The following is a 24,767-nucleotide window of genomic DNA, read 5'->3' on the forward strand; positions in this document are numbered from 1 at the left end:
GGGGCTCTATGTGCATCAGCACAGCTCCCTGGAGCAGGGGGGCTGTCAGACAGCCTGGCCAGTGTTCACAGGAATTGTTTCATTATAAGTGAGAAAAATCTGTAGAGTCAGAAAATAAACATGAGAAAAAAGGCAGAACTCAAAATAACTGTCCCTCCTGGAGGTCACGGACACAGACAGGCCCTGAGGGAAGAGGGACAGTGCCACAGGGAGCTGGGGGCTTGGCTGGGCTCACCCGGGCACCTGCTGCTCCCGCTGCTGAGGAACCGTCTGAGCTGGAAGCAAAGACACTGTGGCCTGGTGGTGGCTGTGGCTCAGTCCAAATTATTTTTGGACCTTCCAGAGAAGTTTCTGGCCAAAAGAAAGATCCTTTGTGCTTTTGCATCCTGCACAGCTGGCTCAGAGCCCTGGGGCAGTGGCTCCTTTGTCGGATGGAGGAGCCCTGGGACAGGGCAGCAACACTGCAGCAGAGCCCAACCCAGTTACCCACCCAGGGCCAGCAGGGACAGCACTGGTGACACTTCATCCAATCCACCACATCTTCCTGCACAAAGCTACATGCTCTCTGGGGGATAAGGCCTTCTCCAACAGCAAATTCCCGAGATACAAACAGGAGGCTGCACTTGCCTGACCTCAGGGAATAGCAGGTAGGCAACAGAACAAAAGCAAAGGAATAATTTTATATTCTTATTTACATCACTGTTTTCCCTAATTTGGGACTCCAGCCACAGGCACAGCCCCAGGCTGGACTCCTTTGTGGGAGTACACCGGAGATGGCACTTTTTGAAGTTCAGGAAGCGGCAAGTGGTGAAGTTGTGGCAGCACAGACATTAGTGTGCAACCAGCTCCCACCCGGCTTTGCTGAACCAGGAGAGCAATTGCTGTATAAAAAACTTCGGTGTACATGGCTGGTTTTTTTTAATTTGAACATAGAACTTAGTACCACAGTGGCAATCATGAGGTGTTCTGAAACACTGCTGTGAAGGAGAGAGAAAAATTGGACAACACTGAAATGAATGTTGAGGAAGACAAATCAAGTGGCCCATGTGGGATCTTGGCACGTCCCCAGACTGCTCTGTTCCCCTGTCCCTAGGTCAGGAGTGCCCTGGGCCCCAGACAGGAGGGGCAGGGGGACAGCCAGGTACCCAGCATGGGGAGGAGCGTGGGCTCAGAGCACAGTCCTCTCTTCCCCCTCAAAAGCCTCGTTCAGCAGCTCCCTCTGATGGGTCAAACCTTTGCTCCTGAATGAGCAGATTCAGGCCTGAATGTTGCTATTTAGCCCCAGCTGCCAGGGGCTGGAGCACGTAAATGGGTGAACTCTCACACAGAACGATGTCATTGACTTGATGGAAAACCTCAGCAAATAATCCCCCTCAGTCCCCCAGCGCTCACTCAGGCTGGGCCGGAGGCTCATTCAGCCCTTGCTCAGGGGGAGCTTTGTTCGTTCCCCTGCAAACCCTGAGCTGTGCAGCCCCATCCAGCCCCTCCACTGCTGTTATTAGAGGGTGGCCTCCAGTCCCTCCCTCCGAACACCCCTCCCGGCCCAGTGTGGGTCCTTGAGCCCCTCCGAAAGCAGCGTCACTGAGGCGGCTCATCACAGCACCCCCGGCCAGCATCCGTCCGTCTGTCCATCCGTCCGTCTGTCCATCCGTCCGTCTGTCCCCCCCATGTTTGCTGGCCAGGGGAAGGTGATGAGGCATCAGGAGGCTCTGGCTTCATGTCCCCGCGAGCGGGGAGTGTGGCAGCACACGCAGGTCCCGCACGGCACGCTGTGGGGACAGGGGGTCTCCACATGCCACGTTTCCATGTCAGCCCCTGCAGCAGGGAATGAACTGGCAAGCTCCTGCCTTCTGGGTTTTACAGAAACGGGGGGAAGGGCCATGGCAGAGAAAGGTTTGAAAAGACAAACACAGCATATTTTAACCAGAAAAGAAGAAATAGTATAGCCAATTTAAGTTACATTTTCCTTTCAAAATACGTCTGGCCTGAAAGTTTATTTGCCAAATGTCCAGCTGAAGGAAACCCAGGTGCACATACTCACGTCAGCTTAATAGTGAAAAACACAATGGATGCCCCACAGTTAGCCCAGTGCTGTTTGGCTGCACTTGGAACAAGGAATCTTTTTCATTTTGGGGAGCCATCCTTATCCTTACCCTCAGCAGTGAGGTGTAGGAAGCCCCGGCTGCAAGTGGTGACTGCTGAAGGCAGGAGGCTGCCAAAGACATCCCTGGGGTGGCACAGCCCTTCCCTTAGGGAAACAACTGTGGAAGATGAGAGAGGGAGAAGGAGAGGGAGAGAGAGGAGAGCCAGCACTGCACATGTCTGAGGAGCTCTTAATGGAAACCAGGCTCCTCCAGATCAAGGTGACTCAGCTCCTACACGTAGGGAGCATTTGCTGAACCCCAGCTCCTGACAGAGCCCCTGTGTGCGAGCACACAGACAGCCCCACGTGCTGCCGTGGTGCCAACACAGCTTTGGGGTGTTCCCTGGGACAGGAATGGGGCTGGCTGACTGGAGTGTTCCTGGGACAGGAATGGGGCTGGCTGACAGCTGGTTCCGCCGCAGCACTGCCTGCTGGCACCAGCCACCACAGGAACAGAGGATGCTCCTGCCCGGGCCCAACACAGGGACAGTACCAGGGCCTGAGGCAGAGCACTGGGGGGCACATCACCCCTTCCCTCAGTGGCATCTGAACAGTGGTGTGGTGACACCAGGGATGGGGCAGGGCAGGCGTCCATGCAGAAAGGGATGAGCCATGGCCACAGGAAAGTGGCTTGACCACAGGAAGGGGCCAGCAGGAAGAGACTTGCTGTGTGGAAAATTGGGGCTCCATCCCATGCTGGGAGAGATAAGTCCGTATTGTCCCTCATTTTAACAGACACTCGGAAATGTTTTCCCTCCCGATACACTCAGCTGCCAAACACCCTCGCTCTGCACCCCCAAAGCCTGGCAGGAGGGAGAGGCGGCTGGAGGGCCTGTCCTGCTCCCCCAGCGCCAGGACCCGAGGCTGAAGGAATAATGCCATGCTCCAAACTGGAATGTCCCTGAGAGCAGCACGCCAAGGCTCAGCACTGCCAAGAGCCCCAAGGACCCTTCCTGCTCGTGGTGCAGCTCAGTCTGTTTCCATGGAAACACACCAAAATGGATTCAATCAGGAGTCCTCAAGGACTCCTCCTTCCAGTCTAAGAATGTCATGCCAACTCTTACCATTTGTGGTCACAATACTTCACTCTTCTAATAAAAATGAAGTTCCATTCCTGCACAGAGTCCCACAGTGGGGCTGTGGGGCAGGAGTGGGGAGCACCAGCACCAGTGCCAGCCTCAGAAGCCACACGGAGAACTTGGGGCTGTATTTATGTGTAAACACACCTCCAGAGCCAACAGCTCAGGAAGGATGTGCCCCACACACAGCCTGCTCAGCAAGGACCTGGTAGGATCCTCACTTCAACCTTTCACAGCAACCACAGGTAACCAAAAACCACAAACAAAAAAGTGCTGCTACCGCTGCAAAAGCCACAGGCCTCTGACAAAGCAGAAACACAAACAGAGCCCCAAACCAGGCTGTGCTGCTGCTTTTTACCTCAGTGCTTAGAATTTAAACCAGAAGGAAACCACCACCACAGGACAGAGCTGTGGGGGACACAGCCCCACACTCCCCCTCACACTCCCAGGGTGAGCAGCCTTGGTTGGAGAATGGGGCAGGAGGTGCCACACCAGAGTCTGTGATGCTCCAGGTGTCACAGGTGCACATCCTTAATTAGCTTTGCTAATTGCAACCCACAATCACAATCTCTGTGACTGCAATGGTCCTCTGTTCCCAAGAGAGGAAACCATGTCCCTGAGCACACAGAAATAGAAGTGGCAGTGACAATCCAGTGGTGACAGCTATGGGGACCAGCAGAATCCGTGCACCACAGGAGGAATGTGCTTGGGCTGCCTCACTTAACACCAGAGGCCAGGCTGTCAGCACCCTCACCCTCCTCATCCACACCCAAATAGTCCCTGCTTATATGACATTGGTTGGCTGTGCAGCAGCCGCTACAGCCAGCACTGCCTCTGCTTCTTCCTAGGACACAGCCAGGTGGGAATTGCTGCTCCTCCAGAAGGTCAGGGGCTGAGCAGACAGTGGGTTCAGCAGCCCTTTAGCTAATCTTCATCACATGCTACTCCCTGGGCAAATTAATCACACTGCAAATTAAGGAGGAAAAACTAAAATAAAAGGAACACCCCCACACCTCAACACCATGGCAATCATTGGCCAGCAACAGTCCCAGAGCAAAGGCATTCCTGAACTTAACCTGATCCCACTGAGGGTGTGAACAGCTGAACAGTGATGGGGCTGCAGCATCCCCTGTTCCTGGGAAGGGATGGGATGTCCCAGTCCACACCAGAAGGTAGGAAGTGACTTCAGCTGGTCTCCCAGCTTGGGGAAGAGCAGGCAGCAGAGACTTCCATGGGGGAACAAGCCATTTCCAAGCTTCTGCCTCCATCTGACCCACAGATAGCAGCGCCAGGTGCCCTTCATGCAGTAACTCAGCCACAACTTCAGCAACCCGTGAGGAGTCCCCTAAGGAATCAAAAAGGAAAATCCAAACCAGGTTTGAGCCGTGCCAGTGCAAATAACCAAGCAGATGTAAGCAGGAGCTCCACCTTTGCATTTTGCTTTCTTCTTCTCCAGCTTGAAAACAGAACTGTTTAACCCAGCCATACACTTACAAATAAGCAAACAAAAGACAATAAAAGTTCATTCTGCCCTTAAATAAGAGCATTTTAAGACAAAGACAAATTTTCAGGTTAGATCTGAACTCTGGAAATCCATTTTTGTCAGGGAAATGTTGCAAGACCCTGACACACAGCAGCTGAGGACACACCTCCATTTCCTTCCAGTGGTCCCTATGGACCATTTCCTCCTCCCCCATGGAGTGCATGCACAGTACATGCACAACATGAGAAATGCCAGTTTTCCCCAGCATGCAGAGAGAGGGCTGTGATCCCTGAGGGGAAAACAATGTGTTCATTGTTACCAACTCCCACCAAAGAATTCCCCAGGGAACTGCATCATGGAGATGGAGCTGATCCCCGCTGCTGCCTCACAGATGATGTTCTGGACTCGGTACCTGACCTGCTGCTTCCCAGGGATTCTCTGTCCTTTCAGCAGAGCTTCAGGAGCTGACACACAAAGCGTTTGGTCAAGGGGCTGGAGTCTGCTCCGAGCTGTTGGATTTGCACTGTGTGTACTAACTGCATGAAAACCCCAGTCTGTGTCCCACCAAAATACCTCAGCTCTGAAAGCCATGAGCTCCCCCGGCCGAGCCGGATGTACCATCAGGATCAGCAGTAACGAGCCCTGACTCACAGAACACTCCCAAATACTCCACAGCTGCTCAAACACAAAAACATGTTGATTTTCTCAGATGAGGAAAAAATAACTTCCAGGATGGCCTTCTAGGTAGTCCCGAATCCACACCAGCATCCTAGGAGGAATCCAGCCCTCCTGTTGCTGCACAGAGGAGAGATGCTCACCATTAGGGAGTTACAGAGTGGCCCAGGACAGGCAGTGCCTGGCAGTGACCCAGGGCAAGTTGTCCGCAAGTGCCCCCGAAGGCTCTGTGGGGACTCAGAAATCCTGACACGTTGGACAAAGGCCATTTTTCCCACACTGACACGGGTTTTCCACTTGCCAGGAGTAAGTGGCTAGCATGAACTGCTAAAAATAGCTTGCTATATTTAGCTGTGCTTTACAAATCTCTTGCAAAAGAATTTACTGAACGTCTGACACTGTCACACATTTACCTCTCCTAATCAGGGCTTCACTGACCAAGTCATTCATAAGCTGCTGCTTCCCTGTCTTCTCCAGGGAGAAGAGCAAGGCTGTACTCCCAGTACAAAGACAATTTTCAGTACCTCTCCCTACACAGTGACCTTTTGCTCTGCAAGCTGGTTACCTGCTCTCTGGACCACCACCTCCGTTCACATATCCTCTCCCACTCTCCCTCCACCCAGTTTCTGTTTCCTGTCCTAAACTTCATCTTGTATTCTCATAAATTCTCCTCCTTGCCCAGGCAGCCTTGTGGGAAATTCCTGAACTTGCTCAACAGGCTTATTTTCTTATTTACTCTTTAATTAAAAACCCAAGGACCAGCACAGCAATGGTTCACACTTATCATATACTTCTCATGCCTGTCTTATCTCTCACTGCCTGTGGAAACCAGCTGTGCCGAACCTGCCATGCTCCAGAAGAGCTGGCAAGGGTTACAAGGCTGCACTGAAGCCCAAACTCCTCAAAGGACAGTTTTTCACCTTTGGTATTTTTCTGGCCTTTTAAACCAACCTTGCAGCTCTGCAAAGCTGGAGCAGTTGCTTCAGCAAAACTGGAAAGAGACACAGGGCAGCCAGCCCAGAACACGTGGGCAACTGAAATGGAGATTAAGAAAAGATGATGGCCTTAGAAATCGGCAAAAGCAGTGAAATGTGCATTAAGAAATAATGCAACTAGTTTTTGAGCAAATGCTCCCAGAGTCGCAGAGGCAGAGAAGAGTCACCAAGGAGGAAACAGCATTGCAGCCCTTTGGTCCACCACGGACTGAAGCCCAACTGCAAGGCTGGTGCTGCTACACCTGCAAGAATTTCAGACCACCTTGTGTCCAAATCCAACTGTCACTACAGCAGGGAATTGCTTAGCACTGCCCTGTAGTGTGCTGATCCTGGCAAAGGAGGGAAAGCCACAGCACGGGGACACTGCCCAGCTCCAGGGGCACTGGCGCTGCTGACAGAGGTGGTACTGGTGTTCCTGTGCTGGGCAGTCAGCAGCTCCCAAACCCTTCACGGGAGGCTCCAAGGGCGGCAGCACATGGCTGCTTTCCTGCCAATTCCCAAGGCAGAGGCTGCTGGACACCTGCCCCTGCAGAAGGGACAAGGATGGCATTGCCTGGCGAGCTGGGATGGCAGTGCCAGGTGAGCTGTGGAGATGGCAGTGCCAGGTGAGCTGTGGGGAGAGTGGTGCCAGGTGAGCCGTGACTGTGGCAGCCGGGTGTCACTGCAGGGCTGGGGCAGGAAGCCAAGGTGGCCAGCTGGAATCAGGGTGAGGCTGGCAGGTGGCACTGGCTGCTGCACCTATTTATATACCTGTTTACATCACAGTCCCACAGAGGCCAGTCACTGCCTTCCCCAGACTGGGGGCAGGGCCTAGAGCTGGGGAATAATGGACAGACTCTTCAAAAACTAAAAATACACAAAGCTGAGCCATGGAAAGCAAACGGACTTTTCCCTCCCTTGGATGGAGCGAGCTGTCAGGGAGGAGCACAGCCCCCCTCCCGGGAGCATCGGGAGACCTCGTGCCAAGAGGCTGGTCAGGAAGGCCAGGGCAGAGCTGCACAGATCCCTGCAGCACTCCAGGCCACCCGGAGCTCCGAGAGCAGCCGAGCGGGCCCTTGGCACAGAGCTCTGGCGTGAGCGGCAGGAGAGGGTGTGCTCCAAGAGCCGCGGCTCCCGCTGCACAGGCAGGACGGACACAGGGAAAACAAATACGAAAACAACACTCTTATCTGGGGCAGAGCACGAGCAGCCCCCACAGAGACATCTCATGATCTGCAGAGTCCTCACATGTGTCTCCCTGCAGCCCCCCTTCCCAGGCAGGGGCCAGGGCGCCGGGCTCGCTCGGAGCACAGATGATTTCAGAGTTTCCCTCTATAAGGGCGCAGCAGGGCTGGGCAGGGGCCCAGCTGAGTCACACTCTGAGCCAGGGAGGGATTGCCAGTGGCTTGCGAGCAATCCGGAGCTGTTCAGCACGAGGAGGGATGCGCATCCCTCCTGTCCCAGGCTGGGAGACAGCTGGCACCTCCCAGGAGACCCCTTGGCACCGTCAACCTGACCGGCACTGGGATACCCGCCCACCCACCCTGCAGAGCACCCTTAGGGGGCTCTGCCAAGAGCTACCCCACCTCTGGGCACCTCTGTATCCCACAAGGACTTGGAGGTCCAGCTCTGTACCTCCAACACAGAGGGTCTCCCGATACCCTGCAAGTCCCCAATTCATCCTGTTATGGCATAGGAACAGGTCATTTCCTTGCTCTCCATTTTCACAGCTACAAGGTTTAGTAAGATTAATAAATTTACTCTTGTTTTAAGAATCTCCAGGCTCAGCTCTTCAGAATGAGGCTTGGCTGGGGGAACAGGCTAAAAAGGAGAGAGATCAGACTAAGAGAGCAACTGAATTCTGGGCTGTACTTGTATTTATGAACTTTATCTCAGGCTATTCCTCTGCTCTTATCATCACTTGAACGACTCGTGACCGCATGTTCACCTGTGCAGAAAATTCGGTGCCAAGAAAGGACACTGGGCACAGAGGGTGTGTTCAAATGTGCCCAGCAGGGAACAGCCAGCATGGCCTGGGATCGCCGCTCCCGACAGAGCAGCTCGGCCGGGGCCGTGAGGAGGCTGCGAGGCAGAACACAGGCCAAGGTGGAAACTCCACCATCACCAGAACGAACCCGACAAGTTTCCAAAAGCTTTTACATTCACACATATCAGAACAGAAGGTCTATTTGTTTGAAAGATTCATTCAATGCTGATTAAGAAAATGTAACTGCTGCCTGCTGAACTCCTCCAGCAGTTCCAAAGCAGCTGCATTTTGGTGTTCAGCACCTGCAAATGGCACTGGCTGTTTGCCAGAGTTTGGTCTTTTGTTCTGTGAACCCACAGTTCTCTAAACCTTTGTGCTCCTGCCAGGACTGTGCCTCAGGAGGTGTCCAGCCACACGCCTCAGCACAATGGAGCAGGGCCACCGCTGCCCCTCCACGGAGCCGGGGCTGGCTCCCAGCAGGACAGAAGCCACCCGTGAAAAGCCTGGGGGCCAGTGAAGGACACCACATCTGTAGTTACCAGTGTGCTACCAACAGCATTAGGAAATAAAATATTCCAACAATTTCTCAAGGAAAAAGCCAGAAAAGCTGAGTCTTCACACGGTGACTCAAGAGGAAACTCTTAGGTCAGCAGCAGTGTTGCTGCGAGCAGTGGGCTGTCAGACACACACAGAACATGGATAACACCCACATCCTCCCAGGGAAGGAGCCAGGAAAGGCAGCAGAAGATGGATGAAAAGCTCCCTGCATGCCTCATATGCAGCACAAGAAAAAACATTCCTTAACACATGAAAATGACTTTACCTCTTGCCCTGGCCATACGCAGGTGAGTTCTTGGGAAGTGTATCAGGGCTGGAAAAAGCCATCACAAAATACTGCACTTTAGCTTGTTTTGAGCTGGACCAGGGCTGGTCCTGAGCCCACTAACCAGCCCCCAAGCTGGCAGGGACAGGGCTGGTGTGGTGCTGCCACAGCCACAGCTGGCGAGGGGCCACTTCAGCCCATAATCCTGCCCTGGGCTTCCTACAGCGAACCAAGCCCTGGGCACCCCTGGACACAGGCGGAGCAGCTGTAACCAGCAGAAGCCAGTGGTTCCCAGGGAGGAGGCTGGGGACCCCATGACTGGAGCAGGGAGGGGACATGGAGCCCAGCCCAGCCCAGCCCAGCTCACACAGGGCCATCACCGCACAGCCCAGCTGCCCTGCACCATCAGCCACTGGCAACCAAACGCCACAGCGACAACGTGCAGGGCAAGAGAGCTGCTCCAGTGGGAGCAAAAGCCAACAAACACATCCCTGAGCTCCTAAACAAGGAGTGGGAGCTGCCTCACAGCTGGGTCCGGCGGATCCTGTGCCTGCGCCTCATCTCTCTTGCCTGCACTGAAGATTTGGCTCTGATGGCTGGGGGAGGGTTGGCTTTTGGGAGGGTTTTTGTTCTTTTTTCTGCTATTGTGTTTTAGTCTATGGTTAAAGCATGTCTGGTTTAGATTTGCACTAACTGGGGCCCCAGATCCTGCACTCAGAGCCTGCAGCCCAGGAGCGTGAGCGGCTCCATTGGCTGCAGAGACTGCCCTGTGCTGAGGACACCCGCGCGGTGTCTCTGGGAGAGCTGAAACCCACTGGGATGATGTACAAACACAGAGACCTTTCTTTACAAGATGAGCATCACTTAGGAGCTGCTGCAGGAGACTGTGATTTGAACTCCCACTCCCCTCAAAGGACACCAGCCCACTGAGGGATAAAGGTGATGTAGTTCTTCCCAGTGGAAGGAATCACACAGTTGATCCACTCAAGGCCTCCCAGGGGCTCTGTGTGAGCCGCTCCCAGGTGCTCTTGCTATCTCCTGTGCCATAGGATGGTGCAACCCACAACCTGAGTGCTGCAGCACGGAGACACTCAGAGCACACAGGTCCCCAAACCCTCATGAAGACATTTCACTGTTACTGCATCTTCCCTTTTGCAGAGTATCCTGCTAAACTGGCACATCCTCTATGTCCTTTACTTATGTAGTGCAATTGGTTTGGGTCTAGGAGGTGTCTAAGTGCACACAAAACCACCCTACAGCCATTGATTGTTTTTAGGCAGGATATGGGTCTGATGTCTCTTCAGATAACTAGACCAGAGAAGTCAGGAGACACTTCACAAGGAGAATGCATTATTGCTGGAGGAGACTGATGTATTTTCCAGCAAGTCATTTTCCCTCTGCTCAAGCCCAGACACAGCTGCTCCAGTGGGATGTGCTCCGGGAGGAAATAGGGAAGGTGTCCCTGCAGCAGCAGCTGTCCCCTCTTGGGGTCAGCCCAAGGCAGCACCTCCCAGTACAACCAACATGGGTGGAAAAATGGGTCCACAGTGGAACAAGGTCAGTGGGAAAGCACCAGGGAACAGCCCACAGATCCCTGTCTGTGTCTCCTCTGAGGTGCTACCTCCAGTGCCCATCCCTGGCAGACTGACGAGACCCTGCTGGACTCAGCCCCCCTCCAGGACTCAGTCCCCCTCCAGGCAGTGCCAGGCCCTGGCTCCGCCTGTGGCTCCGGGCTGAGGCTCCTGCTGAGTCCGTGGAACAACCGATGCCACCTCCAAATGCAGGGGTGACAGGGTGGCCAAGCTGAGGAGATCTCTGAGACCTTGTTCAGTGGATTGTACCCAGCCAGGGACAGTTTTTGTTCCTAAAGTCCTGCTGCCAGAACAGGGTCTTATCCTGCATCCATTCTGTCATGGCTCGGGCACTGATTTCCTGGGGCATGGCATCAGGAGAACAGGATACAGCTGGAGGAGAGCCAAGAGGACAGACCAAATTTTAAAAGGCCAGGTCTGTCCAGCAGCAGCTGCATTCCTTGGGCACACAAGCAACCTCTACACACCCGCCCGGGCAGTGGCATCAGAGACACTGCTCACACCAGCCTTGCTGGGGCTCAGACTGCACTGGTCACACTGGGAGTATAACGGTGGCTTCTACGAGGCAGAGGGCCCTGGGCATCCCCACGTGAGGCAGAGGGCTCTGGCAGAGGCCCCTGTGCATCATCACGGCCCAGCTCTGTGCACATCCTCACCCATGTGCCAGATGCTGCCTCAGGGCTAAGCTGTCTTCCTGGGTCAGGATACTGTTACTGTGGTACCTCAATGCCAAGCTGTGCCCTCCCAGCAGAGCTAATGTTTGCCTGGAGAGCTGCAGCCTCTCCTGGGTGGGACAGACTCCTTCCTCTTCCCCCTTTTCCAGAGGAACTTTAGGGTTGTTCAGACACAGAACCCAGGATCTGGCTGTAACGTACCGCAAGAACAGATTCCAGATGTTGTCCCTACAGCCTTCCCATGAATCAGGACATGGGTTTCTGGAGAACCAGGCAGACAGGCTTCTCTGAGCAGCTTCAATCCCATTAAAATAACCTGTTCCAATGCCATGCTGCTTCCCACGCTCCACAGCATTAAACCCTCAGGCACCACATCCAGCGACAGCACAGAAACCTGTCCAGAACGGGTCTGCCACGCTGGGGGACAGGGAGTTCCCTAAGGGGACAAGCCAGTTCCCACACACAGCACTGCGGGGACCTGCAGGGACGATGATGGTGGTGCCACCTTCCCTGGGTCCCCCATACAATTCCATTCTTGGGGAAAAGCCCACCCAGTCCCTACACATACCTTTATCATGTCATCCTTCAGGATAAAGTGCTTGCACCGCCTGGGGAGACTGAGTACTGACAGGCACATCCCAGGCACACTGCAGAGCTTCACACAGGACAGAAATCAAGTGCAGAACCATATACACAATATTTGCATGAGAACTCAGAGCTACTCCAGCTTCAAAGGACAATTTTCACCATGACAGTACTCAGATATTAATGAGAAAAGCCTCAACCTGACATTTCTGCAATTCCATTTGATATTTAATTGGCAGAGCAGATCAAAGAACAGGGGAAATAAATGGGTTTGCATTACCACACACACGACAGAGTTCAGTGAGCAGGAGAGATTAAAAAAACCACAGAAAGAAACTGCTGTAAAGCAGCTGTTCTTACAGTCACAACTTCTGGCATCCCTTGTGGCCTCGAGTGTGTGGCCTGAGCAAGGCTTCTCTGTCACACCAGTGCTGGCCACGGTGGCCTGGGGCTGCTGCTGGGCCCACATCAGGCCCTGGCCCTGGCCAGCCTGAGGGGACAGGCACCAGCCCGAGGGGATGGACACCTCCCAGTCCTTCTCCCTCCCTGACCAGGGCCAGGCCACGGTGGCCTCAGTACTGCCAGTGCAACATATAGGACTGCCAGCAACTCTCTGTACTCCTGGCATGAAAAAGAAGGGATGCAGCCAACTTTACAACAAAAATAACTCACATTTCTAGCTCAAAGTAACTTAGTTTCTATCACTGGCTTTCACGCCCAAGATTGTTACAAAGGAACAATATTATTCTCTGCTTTAGTGAGTTTAATTTCTCACTTGGTACAACCTTATACTTTGTCCCTTATGGTGTCCCACATGTAGTTGAGACTGTATTCAACTGTTGGGGGGGGGTCAGTCAGCAAGAGAAAATACCCCACTCGAAGGCAGCACTGGTGGGGCTGTAACTGCAGAAGGACCCTCACCAGGATGTGGGGGATGCAGAGCCCTGGGAGAGCTTCACCCCTGGATTTTATTTGTTCCACCCATCAGTCAGAGGGGGTGTGTGGAACCAGTTTCTCTTAATCCACGAAAGGCCAAAGGAGTTAAAGCCCCCAAAGTGCCTCCCTCATTCGGTAACAGCCCTGCACCACCACCTGCCCTGCACAGGAACAGAGGCACACGGAGCCTCTGCCCCACATGGACACAACAGGCAGAGCTTCCCAGGGATGGCTCCCAGTGCTGGCCCCTGGACAACTGCGCCAGGCACAGAAGGAGTAAGAGGCAGGGAAGCCCTGCTGCCTGGGAAAGCACTTACCCACGGCCCAGCCACGGGTCAGCCTGGGATGGGGACAGGAAGGGAAGTGCAGCTTTTCATCAGAAATGTTCAGGAAGCTGAAGTCAGCAGACTCCTGCAGAGCAGCAGGCTCTAAAACTGATGAATTTCTGCACCAGGTCCAGGTGCCACCACTGAGGGTCCTGCTGCTCTTGTCTCCCCACCTGGGAGCTCAGAGGAGGCAGTTTCAGCTCGATGACGGCAGGAGAAATGCTCTGGAGCTGTGCCAATGGATGGGACTCATTGGCAGGGACAATCCCTGGAGATCTTCATGTCATGGCACATCCCATGTAAAGGGTAAGGGGGGACTCACCTCTCCTGTCCCAGATAGTGGGTGGGCACCCACAAGCAGGGTCCCCCTGCCTTTATTAAGGTCCCCTGAGCCCTTATTTGTCTCCTGGAGAAAGCGCTGGGTGCCGGCACCATATGTATGGGAGTCACTTGGGGAAGGGGATTAAACAACACTTCATCCAGATCAACAGGAATTCTGCTCTGAGGAAGGGCCTGTGTCACTGCAAGCCTCGAGACTGCTGGGCATAAACACCAGGAGACAGGTCTGGAGCACAGCCGTGGCTGTCCCAAGCTGCAGCCCCAGCGCGTCCCAGACGGGTCCTGCTGGCAGTGACTCACTGCCCAGCACTGCAGCCAGGCAAACTGGGGAATGGGAACACGTGCATTTGGGAAACAACCAATCCATTAAACACCACAGCACCCACCAGCCACACACACACCCTGGATGCTTTTAATACTCTGTGTTTATAATTCCATGCTACTTGAATGACTTGTTTAAAACATTTCCATTTGAGTTCACATATTAATTAGCTACAAATGGGATTATGGCAAATTAATCTACCAGTAAAAGGGCTAAACAAAAGTCAAAACACACCCAAAAATCTCAAACAGAAGTCACCGAAATGGCCCTGACTAGACACCGGATGCCAAGCTTGTGTTGCTGACAGTGATGCCCAGTGCGTTTGTCCTTGTCATGCTCTAGAGACCCTGCTGAACACTCCCTGTATTTTGGTACCCAGAAGGTCAGCTGAGACAGCCTGACCTGGCTGGACACTGCCAGCAAGAGCCATGCCAGCAGCCCAGGAAGGAACAACAAACACTGAGCTCCTCACACCATGGACAGCCCAAAACCCTCGGCTCACCCAGGGGAACCCAAGGTCCTGCCAAAGTCCAAGAAGTGCCACAGTCACTTTGTCTGTATCACTTGGCAGATGGAAAACAAAAGCCAGGTATGAGCAGGATGTTTTGGGTGGGAAGGGACCTCTATGATCTCTGGGTGTGATCAGCTTCCTTCTACTTCTCCCCTTCCTCCTTGGCCAGTCTCCCTCGGCCGGGTCTGCTGAGCCAGCAAAACCCCTGCACATCCCTGCGCACCACAAAGACTAAAAAGGGAAACGGTTTTGAGCAAAGTGATGAAGGAAAAGAAGAGCATTTCCATTAACCAGCAGGTTTGTTAAAATCCCTCTCATTTCTATTTTTTGGTGGTTTTTTTTGCCCTGGACTAAGCAGAGATTTGTGTTTTTGTAGCTCACATTAGGTCTCACAGCCCTGTGACGTTGGCAGTTTCAGTCACACCAGCTTTTGTCTCTGCTGCTTCCAGATGGGCAAACATGGGCTATTCCAGCCATGGCCTGGATAACAAGGAAGCTCTGAATTATTCTGAACAAAAGGGCAGCAGCTAAACCTATTAACACCAACTGAAAGCAACCAGCTGGCAGGAAAACCGTGTGTGACCAGCACGGATTGTGTCTGCCTTCACTGCCCCCTTGGCTGCTCTGCTGGCCTGGGCTGGTTCTAGTGCATTTATAACAGCAGAGAATCATGGAATCACTTGGATTGGAAAAGACCTTTAAGATCATTGAGTCCAAGGAGATGTGGGAGACGACACAGGGAAGGTGTATATGAAGGAGTAGCTACAGCTCTGGGAAGGGAAAACAATTCAAAGCAGTTGGACGGGTCAGAAACGTGTTAAACACGTGGGACGTGGTGGTTTCAGGTGACACAACCTGGCCGGGTGCTCTGGTGATCTGTCAGCACTTCTGAACGGGCAACTCCCTCAAAGTCAACACTGAAATCGACCTTTCATTGGGAAAAATTCTCATCGTGATATGAACAATGACAAAACACCACCAACAAAAGAAGGGAGGGATCTGGAGGGCCCCTCTCATCCTCCCAGTGCCCCCCAGGGAAGCAGGGGGCGACGAGATGACTGGCCATGGCCCACCACGCTCCAACCACTTGGGTGACGCAAAATAACGGAGCACCCTCCGCCAGCAGGGATTGCTGTCCTTAAACGAGGAGGTGCCTGGAAGAGCTCGGCCGGTGCCGCAGCTGGTGCCAGCCCAGCGGGGATGGATGGGGGGTCCGACCTGGCCCTGCGCGGGGACAGCTCCGGGTGGCCCCGGGGTGGCGGGGGCGGTGTGGGGACAGGGATAGGGATAAGGACAGGGACAGGGCCAGCCCCGGGGTGGCGGGGGCGGTGGCTGCCGCCCGGGGGTCCCGCCGTGCCCGGGGGTCCCGCCGTGCCCGGGCGATGCCCAGCGCAGGGGTGGGGCCGAGGCGTCTCCCGGAGACGCGGCTGCCGAGGGGGAGAGGAGGGACCCCCGCCCGGCCCGCCCGGCCCGCTCACCGCGGATGGCGGCGATGAGCGCGTTGCCGTCCTTGATCACCTCCTTGATGAACTTGTTGGTCCGCTCCAGCTCCTGCTCGTAGCACTTGAGGCGCTCTCGGAAGTCGGGGCTGTCCAGGTAGCAGTCGCTGAACTCCAGCGGCGGGTGCCCCATGGCCGCGGGCCGGGGGCGGCTCCGCCGGGCTGCGGCTACCGACGGGCACGGGCACCGGGAGCGCCGCCGCCAGCGCCGGCACCGGCACCAGCACCAGCACCAGCACCAGCACCAGCGCCAGCACCGCCGCCCCGCACCGCCGACATCCCGCGGGCCCCGCCCCGGCCCCGCCCCGCCGCTGCTGCCGCTGCTGCCGCTGCAGCCGGGCCGAGGGACCCCCGCCCGGGCCCCGCTTCCGGCCGCGCCGCCGCCGGGACGTGTAGTCCGGGATGTGCCGCCCGGGGCACCGGGGCCGGGCCGCACAATGCGGTCCGGTCAGTCTGCGCAGTCCAGTCCGTACAATGCGGTCCGGTCACTCCGGGCAGTCCGGTCCGTATAATCCGGTCCAGTCATTCCAGTCAGTCCGGTCCGTAGAATCCGGTCCGGTCACTCCCGTCAGTCCGGTCCGTAGAATCCGGTCCGGTCACTCCGCTCGGTCCGGTACGTAGAATCCGGTCCGGTCACTCCGGTCCGGTCACTCCGCTCAGTCCGGTCCGTACAATGCGGTCCGGTCACTCCGGTCAGTCCGTTCCGTATAATCCGGTCCGGTCGCTCCCGCAGCCGCACGGGCTGGTCTGAGCGCGCCCCCTGCTGGCGGGGCGGGGGCGGTGCCGCCTGCCCGCGTTGCCAGGGACACCCCGGCGGCGGCGCGTGACGCGAGGCGCGCGGTGATGACGTCAGAGCAGCCTCCACGTCGCCGGGGCAGCCAAGATGGCGGCGGTGGAGGGGAGCGGGGCCGGGGGGACTCTGGTGAGCGGGGAACGGGGGGACACGGGGACAAGGGGACAGGGGAGACGGGGATCAGGGGAGACGAGGGGAGTATGGGGGGCCGGGGGCTCGGGGGGAACAGGGGACCGGGGGTGTCCGCGGGTGCTCGCCCCCCCCGCCCTCCCCTCCCAGGGCCCGGCTGTCGGTCAGCGCGGGCGGAGCGGAGTCTGGAGGCCTCAGCGGGCGGCGGCTTGTCCAGAGGACGGGCCTGGGCACCGGGACGGGGGCAGGAGCAGGGACTGAGAGCCGCCGTCCTCCCGCCGCGCCCTCCCTGCCCTGGGGTTTGCCGTAGAACCGGTCTGCTGTGCTCTGTTTCCTCCCCCTGCGGGCACCCAGAGCTCTCCCGCCCCGCCAGGCTGCGGGGAATCAGCCCGGGGAAACCTGGTTGTGTCACAGCCTCGGTGCGTGCCCGGGCCGGGGGGTCGGTGCAGTCCCCACGGGTTATTCTCCGTGGGAGTCATTCTCCTCCAAAGGCAGGTGGTTCCCGTGGCTTCACCTCACTTAAAACACAAACTGCTCTTTCCTCCCTTCAGTTGTTGCTGCCGAAAGAGGGCAGAGAGCAGCTTATGGGAGGGACTGGAGAAATGCTCCTACACATCTATAAACACATCTCAGCTCACCTGCTCAGGCCATTTTGTTACCTGAGCAGCTGTGTCCATCCCCAGCCCATCGGAGGTGCACGTGAGCTGGTTTGTGTTCCCTCCTAAAGGCTGAAATCCTTTCAGTTCCCAGGTCTGGCAGATGTGTCCATATCCCAGGACATCCCAGTGGAAGGGGAGATCACTGTCCCCGTGGGATCTCACTCTCCTGATGAGGATTACTCCACACTGGACGAGCCTGTCAGGGACACGATTGTGAGTCTGGGCCTCTGGTTGGGGTAAAACTTGGGTTTTCCAGAGTCTTTGGCAGCTGTTGTGCAAAACCTGTGTTTGTGCACAGCTCTGCTTGACCTGTACTTCAGTGTAAGTCTGGGGATTTTTTTACAACTCGTCATGTAAAACAAAATCCTATGGGTTAGAAGTGTCTGAATTGTGGATTCTTCATTTCTTTTCTTTTTTTAGAGGAGCAAATATTGTTGTTCTTCTGGTGTTATTAAAGGATATAATATTGTGGTTGTTAAGGAAAAGGACAAGATGTTGTGGTTGTTAAGGAACGCAGGGAAAATAGGCAGTGTCTGTCTCAGAGGATGCTACAGAACTGTTGGGATCTTCTCCTGAGTTACCATCATTGCTCCTTTACTTCTGTCTGTCTGCTTTACTAGGAACTGTAATTTTTGTACAGGGGGAAATTGGGGTGTTTCGTGTCTGTTTCAGATGAGGGACCTGAAGGCCGTTGGGAAGAAGTTTGTCCATGTGATGTACCCCCGGAAGAGCAGCGCACTCCTCAGGGACTGTACGTGCCAGGGGGACAGGGAGCAGCAGTGTGGGACATCCCGGGCTGAGCAGCAGCTGGGACAGTCACGGTGTCACCAGGGCTCTGGGCTGGGGGTACAACTGGGAGCTTTAGCAGGGATGGGCTTTGAATGAATTTTGTTACAGAATATGGTATAAGGTGCTGAATAAGGAAATTGTTGGGCAGTGGGGTGTGGGAAATGGCACCTTGGGAGTTGGGAAAGGGCTTTGTCACTCCCAAGAGAATGGAACTGAGATGGTTCTGTGACATTTGTGATGTGTTTTCCCTCTCCCTGCAGGGGATCTGTGGGGCCCATTGGTGCTGTGTGTCTCCCTGGCTCTGTGAGTATTGCTGGGGGACCTGGGGTTTTGTGCTCTTGGGCATCTGGGAAATGAAATGTTCAAAATGGATTAATGTGTTGAGATCAAGCTCATCTGATCCCTCTCTGCCTTGTACAAGCACTGCCTGGTTGGATTCTCTTATAAAATGTGTTTGTGACACTTCAAGCCTATTAGCATCTCTCATCCTTAAATTTAGGATTTAAGGGTGAGCATTTCCTGGTCCCTGTCCTAGGAGTGGTTTTCCTGAAGGTGTCCCAGGCACATTTCCTCATTCAGCTGTGTTTGATGCCTTTGCCCCCAGCTGCAGCCAGGACCCTGGTGTGGGAGCTGCAGGGCTGTGTGTCCTGAGAGCGGTGGGAGAAGGGAGGCTGGTCCAGGGATCAGGGATAGGAGGAGATGGTGGCTCCCAGGAGTTTGGGGAGTCAGATCTGCCTGGTGGGAGGGAAATGTTGGTGAGGTCTGTAAGTAACTGAGGCACGCCTGTGTACGCAGAGTACAGAAATCGGTTAGTAATGTGGTGGGAAAGCTTTAGCAGAAGGAGAGGTGTAATTTAAATATTCCAGTCCGTGCCTGCTCACTTCCCCAGGCTCTGTGGTGCCTGCATCCCATAGTTATTCCCAGCTTGCTTTAAGGTTGATGTGTTCAATCACTCACTGCTCTGCTGCTATGCGAGGTACTAAATCTTTGGTACTTTAATTTCCATCTCTTAGCCTGTTGTCTATGGCTTATTCTTTTCTGAATGCTTGCACAGTCCTCAAAACAGGGAAACAAATGGGCTGAAATCTCCCCTATTGAGCCACAACCATTTTCCTTTCCTGTGCAAAACTGAGGATAGTACTGAAAATAAGGAAAGAGATGAAAAACTATTGATCTGCAGCATAACTGGGGATAAGTGTTTGGGGATCCTGTTCTGCCATCTTCCCCAGTTTAGGAAAACTCAGTCAGTGCCTATGGCTCTGCCTGTCTGTCCCCCACAGCAGGATTTCTCTGTCCCCACAGCAGCTGTCTCTCTCTGCTCCCCCCAGGATGCTGCAGGGTGGTTCTGCAGACAGCAAGGATGATGGAGGGCCCCAGTTTGCCGAGGTCTTTGTCATCATCTGGTTTGGTGCCGTGGTCATCACCCTCAACTCGAAGCTCCTGGGAGGGACCATGTGAGTGGGTTTGTTCGTGGCAGTTCACACCCTCCTGTGCATGCAGTTCTGCACTGCCTGCTTTGACTGCTGTTCTCCTGTTCCCGTGTCCCTGTGCAGCTCCTTCTTCCAGAGCCTGTGTGTGCTGGGGTACTGTGTGCTGCCGCTCACCGTGGCCATGCTGGTGTGCAGGTTGGTGCTGCTGGCGGGCGCCGGCACCATCAGCTTCATCATCCGCCTCATCGTGGTCGTGGCCATGTTCGGGTGGTCCACCCTGGGTGAGTGCCCTGCGTGTGCCCTGTGTGCTGTGCTCAGGGGTTTGCTCTGCGTTCAGTCCCTTGGGTAGAGCCAGTGGGTGATGTAGTCTGAGGTGCTTCCTGGGCAGCTGTACTACTGTAGAAAGAATCCCAGGATCACTGAATTTGGAAAAGCCCTCCAGCCCATCGAGTCCAGCCTGTGCCCAATCCCCACCTTGTCCCCCAGCCCAGAGCACTGAGTCCAGTCCTCCCTTGGACACCTCCAGGGATGGAGACTCCACCACCTCCCCTTCCAATGCCCAACCACCCTTTCGATGAGGAAATTCCTCCTGGTGTCCAACCTGACCCTCCCCTGGCACAACTTGAGGCCGTTCCCTCTCCTCCTGTCCCTTGTTCCCTGGGAGCAGAGCCCGACCCCTCCTGGCCCCCCCTCCCGTCGGGGAGTTGCAGAGAGCGAGAAGGTCCCCCCTGAGCCTCCTTTTCTCCAGGCTGAGCCCTCCCAGCTCCCTCAGCTGCTCCTTGTAGGACTTGCCTTCTGGACCCTAATTCTTCCAGTCCTAATGCAGGCACAGGTTCAGCCTCTGCCTCTGCTCCTGGTGTCCTTGGAGCAGCTTGGGCTAGTGGAAGGTGGTGGAACTGGAGGGGCTTTAAAGTCCCTTCCAACCCAAACCGTTTTGTGATTCCATGATTTACCTTTCTCTGTGAAAGAGGGAGCGGTACCTGGTGATTGCAGCCCATTGTGTGAGCAGTGGGTTGCTGTGGTTTCCCTTTCCCACATTGCAGTGCAGCCCCTGTCCCGGGTGGGGCTGTGCTGACTGTTGTGTCTCCGCAGCCTCCACGGCGTTCCTGGCCGACAGCCAGCCCCCCAACCGCAAGGCACTCGTCGTCTACCCCATCTTCCTCTTCTACTTCGTCATCAGCTGGATGATCCTCACCTTCACCCCTCAGTGAGCCCCATCCCAAGGGACTGGGACACGGACTGGAGTTTTTCATGGACGCTGCAGTGAATCCTTGGCTTTATCTCTTTCTAATTTATATATAGGGATACTGTAAAAAGGCAGGTTGTGGGATAAAGCCAGAGAGCTGCAAAAAGTGCTCGCTTGTGTGTCCCTCTTTGTGAAAGATACCGAGGTCCAGCTACTGAGGGGTTTATTTAGCCCTGCTCTGTACTGATGTTAAATAAACAGTACCCACTGGGACTGAGGACCGAGCAGGAGATCCTGGAATTCCAAGCTGTTGGGAGATGAAGTTACAGGATCACACTACTTGGCAGAGTTCGTGCCTGTGCTTGGATTCTCACTGAAGATGAAAATGCCTTATCAAACTGTAGAACTTCACTGCTGTGATGTGTGGAGAGGGAAAAGACGTGTCTGACTCCTTTCATTCCCTTTGGAGTGGTGGGATGTGCACGTGGGGCATCGTGGGACCCGGGGCTTTCCTGGGAAGCAGGAGTTCAGCAAAACCCAGTTGAGTGTCTTTGCAGTGAATTGGAGCTGGTGGCAGGGAGTTGCCTTTGCCCATATCTGTGTGCTGCGTGTGTTCATCCCTCGTGTGCCAGGGGAGAGGGTTCCAGCCTGATGCCTTCAGCACTGTGTCACCCTGGCCCTGTGTCTGTGAGGGGTGTGGGCTCAGAGAGGTGCAGCCCTGTGACCACAGGGGACAGCTTGGAGTCCTGCAGAAACACTCAGAACTGTTTTGGAACTGGTTTATAGCAGGGACTGGGCTCCCACTCTGCATTTGGGAAGGGAGAATTCCCTGGAGAGCACCAAGAGTGTGTATATATGATAGAAACAAGGGGTTCTGTGCAGTAAATTGAGGTTTTACTGCACAGGCTGTTTGGTGCTGACAAACCACACCAGGGCTTGGGCCCCAAAGTTTTAGAACAGGTTGAAGGAAGGAGAGTAAATGGTGCTGAAGGCGGAGGCTGCTGTGGAGCAGGACATGGATTCTGCTCTTGCCTGCCTGTGTGTGACTGTTCCTTTGGTTGTTACAGGGACAGCAACAGAAATGTGAGCAAACATTTTGTTCCCTTGTACTTGCCCTGAGATGTTGGACACTGTTTTGTGGGGCTTTTGTTTTGCTTAACACTTTTGTAAGAGGGAGGGGGTTTCTTTCTCCAGTCCCTGCAGGTGCTTTTTTTGTACCTCACCTGGAGAACCACAGGTGGGCAAGGGTTGGGTGTATTTTGGCACAGGGATGAGAGCTGGGATCTGCTTTTGGAAACTGTACAGAAATGGTTCCTGTTGTCCATTGTTCTCAGTCAGCAATCCAGGGGAGAGCTTCGAAACATCTGGGGTGAAAAAGCTGCTGTAAAATGTCCTTTTTCCTACAGTTGTGCAGATAGACTGAACCTGAGGTCTGTGCGTCCCGCTGAGGTGTGAATTTCCTAATTTATAGTTCTGTGTACAATAGCAGTCTGTGCTGTAAACACTGCTAGTGTTGGGGGTTGGGATGGAAATCGCTAAGTTGCAGATTAAAAGTGCATTTTTGCATTTGGGGATAAGGAACTGCTGTGACAGGGCCTGGCTGTGGCACCAAGGGGCTGGAGAGGAGCTATAGGGGTTTATTGACATGGGGGCCATGGAAACGGGGAATTTTTAAGCTTCCATTAAATTATTACTGGTATGGAATGTGGTTTTTCTTCTAAGTGTGCATTTTTTTGTTAATTTAAAAGTTAGTTCAGCTTTATGAAGCTGAAAAGAAATACTCAAGGGAAGTGGATAGTAAAGCTGTTGATGGCTACAGTGAGATTCCTTGAGCCAAATCTTTCTTTCCTACAAGAACTCAACCACACTTGCAGAGAAATCCTTGGGTTCTGTCTCTGTAGTGTCTTGTAACTTGAGCTGCTGTTCTAGCTGAAGGATAATTGGATCATTTAACTGATCCAGAAATATTTTGAAAGGAAGGAAAATGATTTTTCAGGGGAGTTAAAATCCCAGCCTTTTCCTTGTTTTTGTCTTGGATCTGAGTCTCACAGTGATTTGTTCTATATCAACACTCTTGGCTTATACAAGAGAATAAAATTATTCTTACATTAACTTGCTTTACTTTTCAGCTGGTCACTGAGTTTTTCAGTCAAGAACTGTTTTTAATCTGCAAGAACAGGCAGAAGTAACCTGGTTATAGGGGAAGGAGTGATTTTGGTTTGGTTTTTGGCTCATGGCAATCCCCCTTTGGCATGGCAGCCATCGCCTCCTAAAGCTGCAACATCTCCAGGAGGGTCTGTGCCACTGGAGGTGTGACCTCTCTGTGGGTTTGAGCTGGCAGCAGTTGGGAAGGAAACCACACTTTTTGGGTTTTCATGGCTCCAGTTGATGTTATAATTGGTTCCAGTTGGTTCCGGAAGAGCCGTGGAGTAGCTTGGCCTTTCCACTCGTAGATCATGATTATTGGAGCCCTTTTTGTGAGTGGAATATAAAGGCACAGAGAGATGGAGTGAGGAGCACCAGTGGGAATGACTGGAGAGGAACTGTCTTGGGTGACGTCAGGAAATCAAGAAGCCCAAGCTGGGATTTGTTCCTCAGGCAGCCGTGGATGTCCTGCAGAGCCCCCACTGTGACAGAACCACCTTGTCCCTTGGTGGGTGGGCGATGCCAAAGCCAACGGGACTCTGGCACGTTAAATACAACCAAAACATTTCAGTTCAGGCAAGTGAAATGCCTGGATATTTGCAGGTGCCTGCAGTTAATGCTGGTAGTGCTTTAAAGTACTGGTGTTACCTCAGGGTGCTGAGTGCCCTCTGAATGTCCCTTGTCCTGTCCAGGTGTCCAGCCATCCCTCCCCGAGGGCTGTGCAGGTGAGTGATCTCTGGGACTGCAACAGAGGTTTAGCTTGTGCTGGAAATGTCTGTGGTAACAAGTGCTGTACTTTCCAGGGGGAAAGAAAAGCAGGGGGAAGCAGCTCTGTTGCCTTTAATGAAGTGTTTGAACTCTTCTGCAGAGAAGCAGCTGATTTTTTGATGCACAAACCAGGCTTGCTTTCCTACTAGGATTTTTCTAATACTGTTTATCAGCAGAAGTTGTATGTGTTTAATTTTGATCTATGTAATACCAATAAAAAGAAAATTTGTTTTTAACTTGAAAATTTGAAAATTCAAGCGGGCTGAAGGTGCCGTGGGCAGTGTGATGTGCGGGTGGAAGCTGTGCTCTCTGTGCTCTCTGTGCCTGTCCCACGGGAGCTCCCCTAGCCCAGCTGAGGCAGGAGGGGGAAGCTCCCCAGTCCCTGCCCTCGTGTCCCCCTGGCCCGACAGGGACAGCAGGACACGGCCACATGTGCCAGAGCCCCGGGGGCTGAGCCAGGACATTGCCCTGCTCAGGCTCAGATCTCGCCAGTGCTCCCAGCTGGTCACAGGCAGCTCGGGGAAGGAGCAGCAGTGCTGGTGTGCCCCAGAATTGGGGTTCAGGTGGCTTCAGGGACCCGAGTGTGCCCCAGCAGCACTGGCCAGGGCTCAGTGTGCTGACTGAGGTGGGAGTGAAGGGAGAACAGAGACCTGGTAAGATGGTGCCTCATGAATGAATGGATATTAAACCCCATCTCTGAGTGGCTAATGAACGATAGGCAATTAACCCCAACCCTGACCTGGCTAATGAACCAATGGCAATTAACCCCTTCCCTGTCTTGCACTGGGATTTAAGGCGATGGCCAGGACTGTGTCCATGCTCTGCACTGGGGATGCAGAGTGGGTGACGGTCACTTGGGTGACAGTGGGGACACCCATGCCACAGCCATGGCAGGTGAGCCTTGGCCCGGGTCTGGTGGC

General features: G+C 54.3%; 2 protein-coding genes across 3 annotated transcripts in view; one reads left to right on the forward strand and one right to left on the reverse strand.

Annotated features, from left to right (window-relative positions):
* The window catches only part of OPHN1 (oligophrenin 1), a 51,779-nt gene extending 35,584 nt beyond the window's left edge, over positions 1-16,195 (reverse strand). Inside the window, exon 1 of one of the 2 annotated variants that reach the window (XM_064669521.1) lies at positions 15,928-16,195. In XM_064669521.1, the coding sequence (XP_064525591.1) occupies positions 15,928-16,081 (154 nt within the window). In that variant the 5' untranslated portion in view covers positions 16,082-16,195. The remainder of the gene's footprint in view (positions 1-15,927) is intronic. The other variant, XM_064669522.1, reaches the window with a different exon arrangement.
* Positions 16,196-16,765: 570 nt separating this feature from the next.
* On the forward strand, positions 16,766-24,083 carry YIPF6 (Yip1 domain family member 6). Its single transcript, XM_064669527.1, has 7 exons — positions 16,766-16,870; positions 17,614-17,742; positions 18,202-18,280; positions 18,579-18,621; positions 19,647-19,772; positions 19,872-20,029; positions 20,841-24,083. Exons 1-7 carry the CDS (start codon positions 16,832-16,834, stop codon positions 20,957-20,959), a joined length of 693 nt encoding a protein of 230 aa, XP_064525597.1. The 5' UTR covers positions 16,766-16,831; the 3' UTR covers positions 20,960-24,083.
* Positions 24,084-24,767: the final 684 nt, after the last annotated feature.

The sequence above is a fragment of the Pseudopipra pipra genome, chromosome 13, assembly GCF_036250125.1.
Source record: "Pseudopipra pipra isolate bDixPip1 chromosome 13, bDixPip1.hap1, whole genome shotgun sequence".
Lineage (NCBI taxonomy): Eukaryota > Metazoa > Chordata > Aves > Passeriformes > Pipridae > Pseudopipra > Pseudopipra pipra.

Coding starts and splice junctions, on each gene's coding strand:
- YIPF6 (XM_064669527.1), top strand. CDS start 16,832: ATGGCGGCGGTGGAGGGGAGCGGGGCCGGGGGGACTCTG. Junction 17,743..18,201: donor AGCCTGTCAGGGACACGATT/GTGAGTCTGGGC, acceptor TGTCTGTTTCAG/ATGAGGGACCTGAAGGCCGT. Junction 18,281..18,578: donor CAGCGCACTCCTCAGGGACT/GTACGTGCCAGG, acceptor CTCTCCCTGCAG/GGGATCTGTGGGGCCCATTG.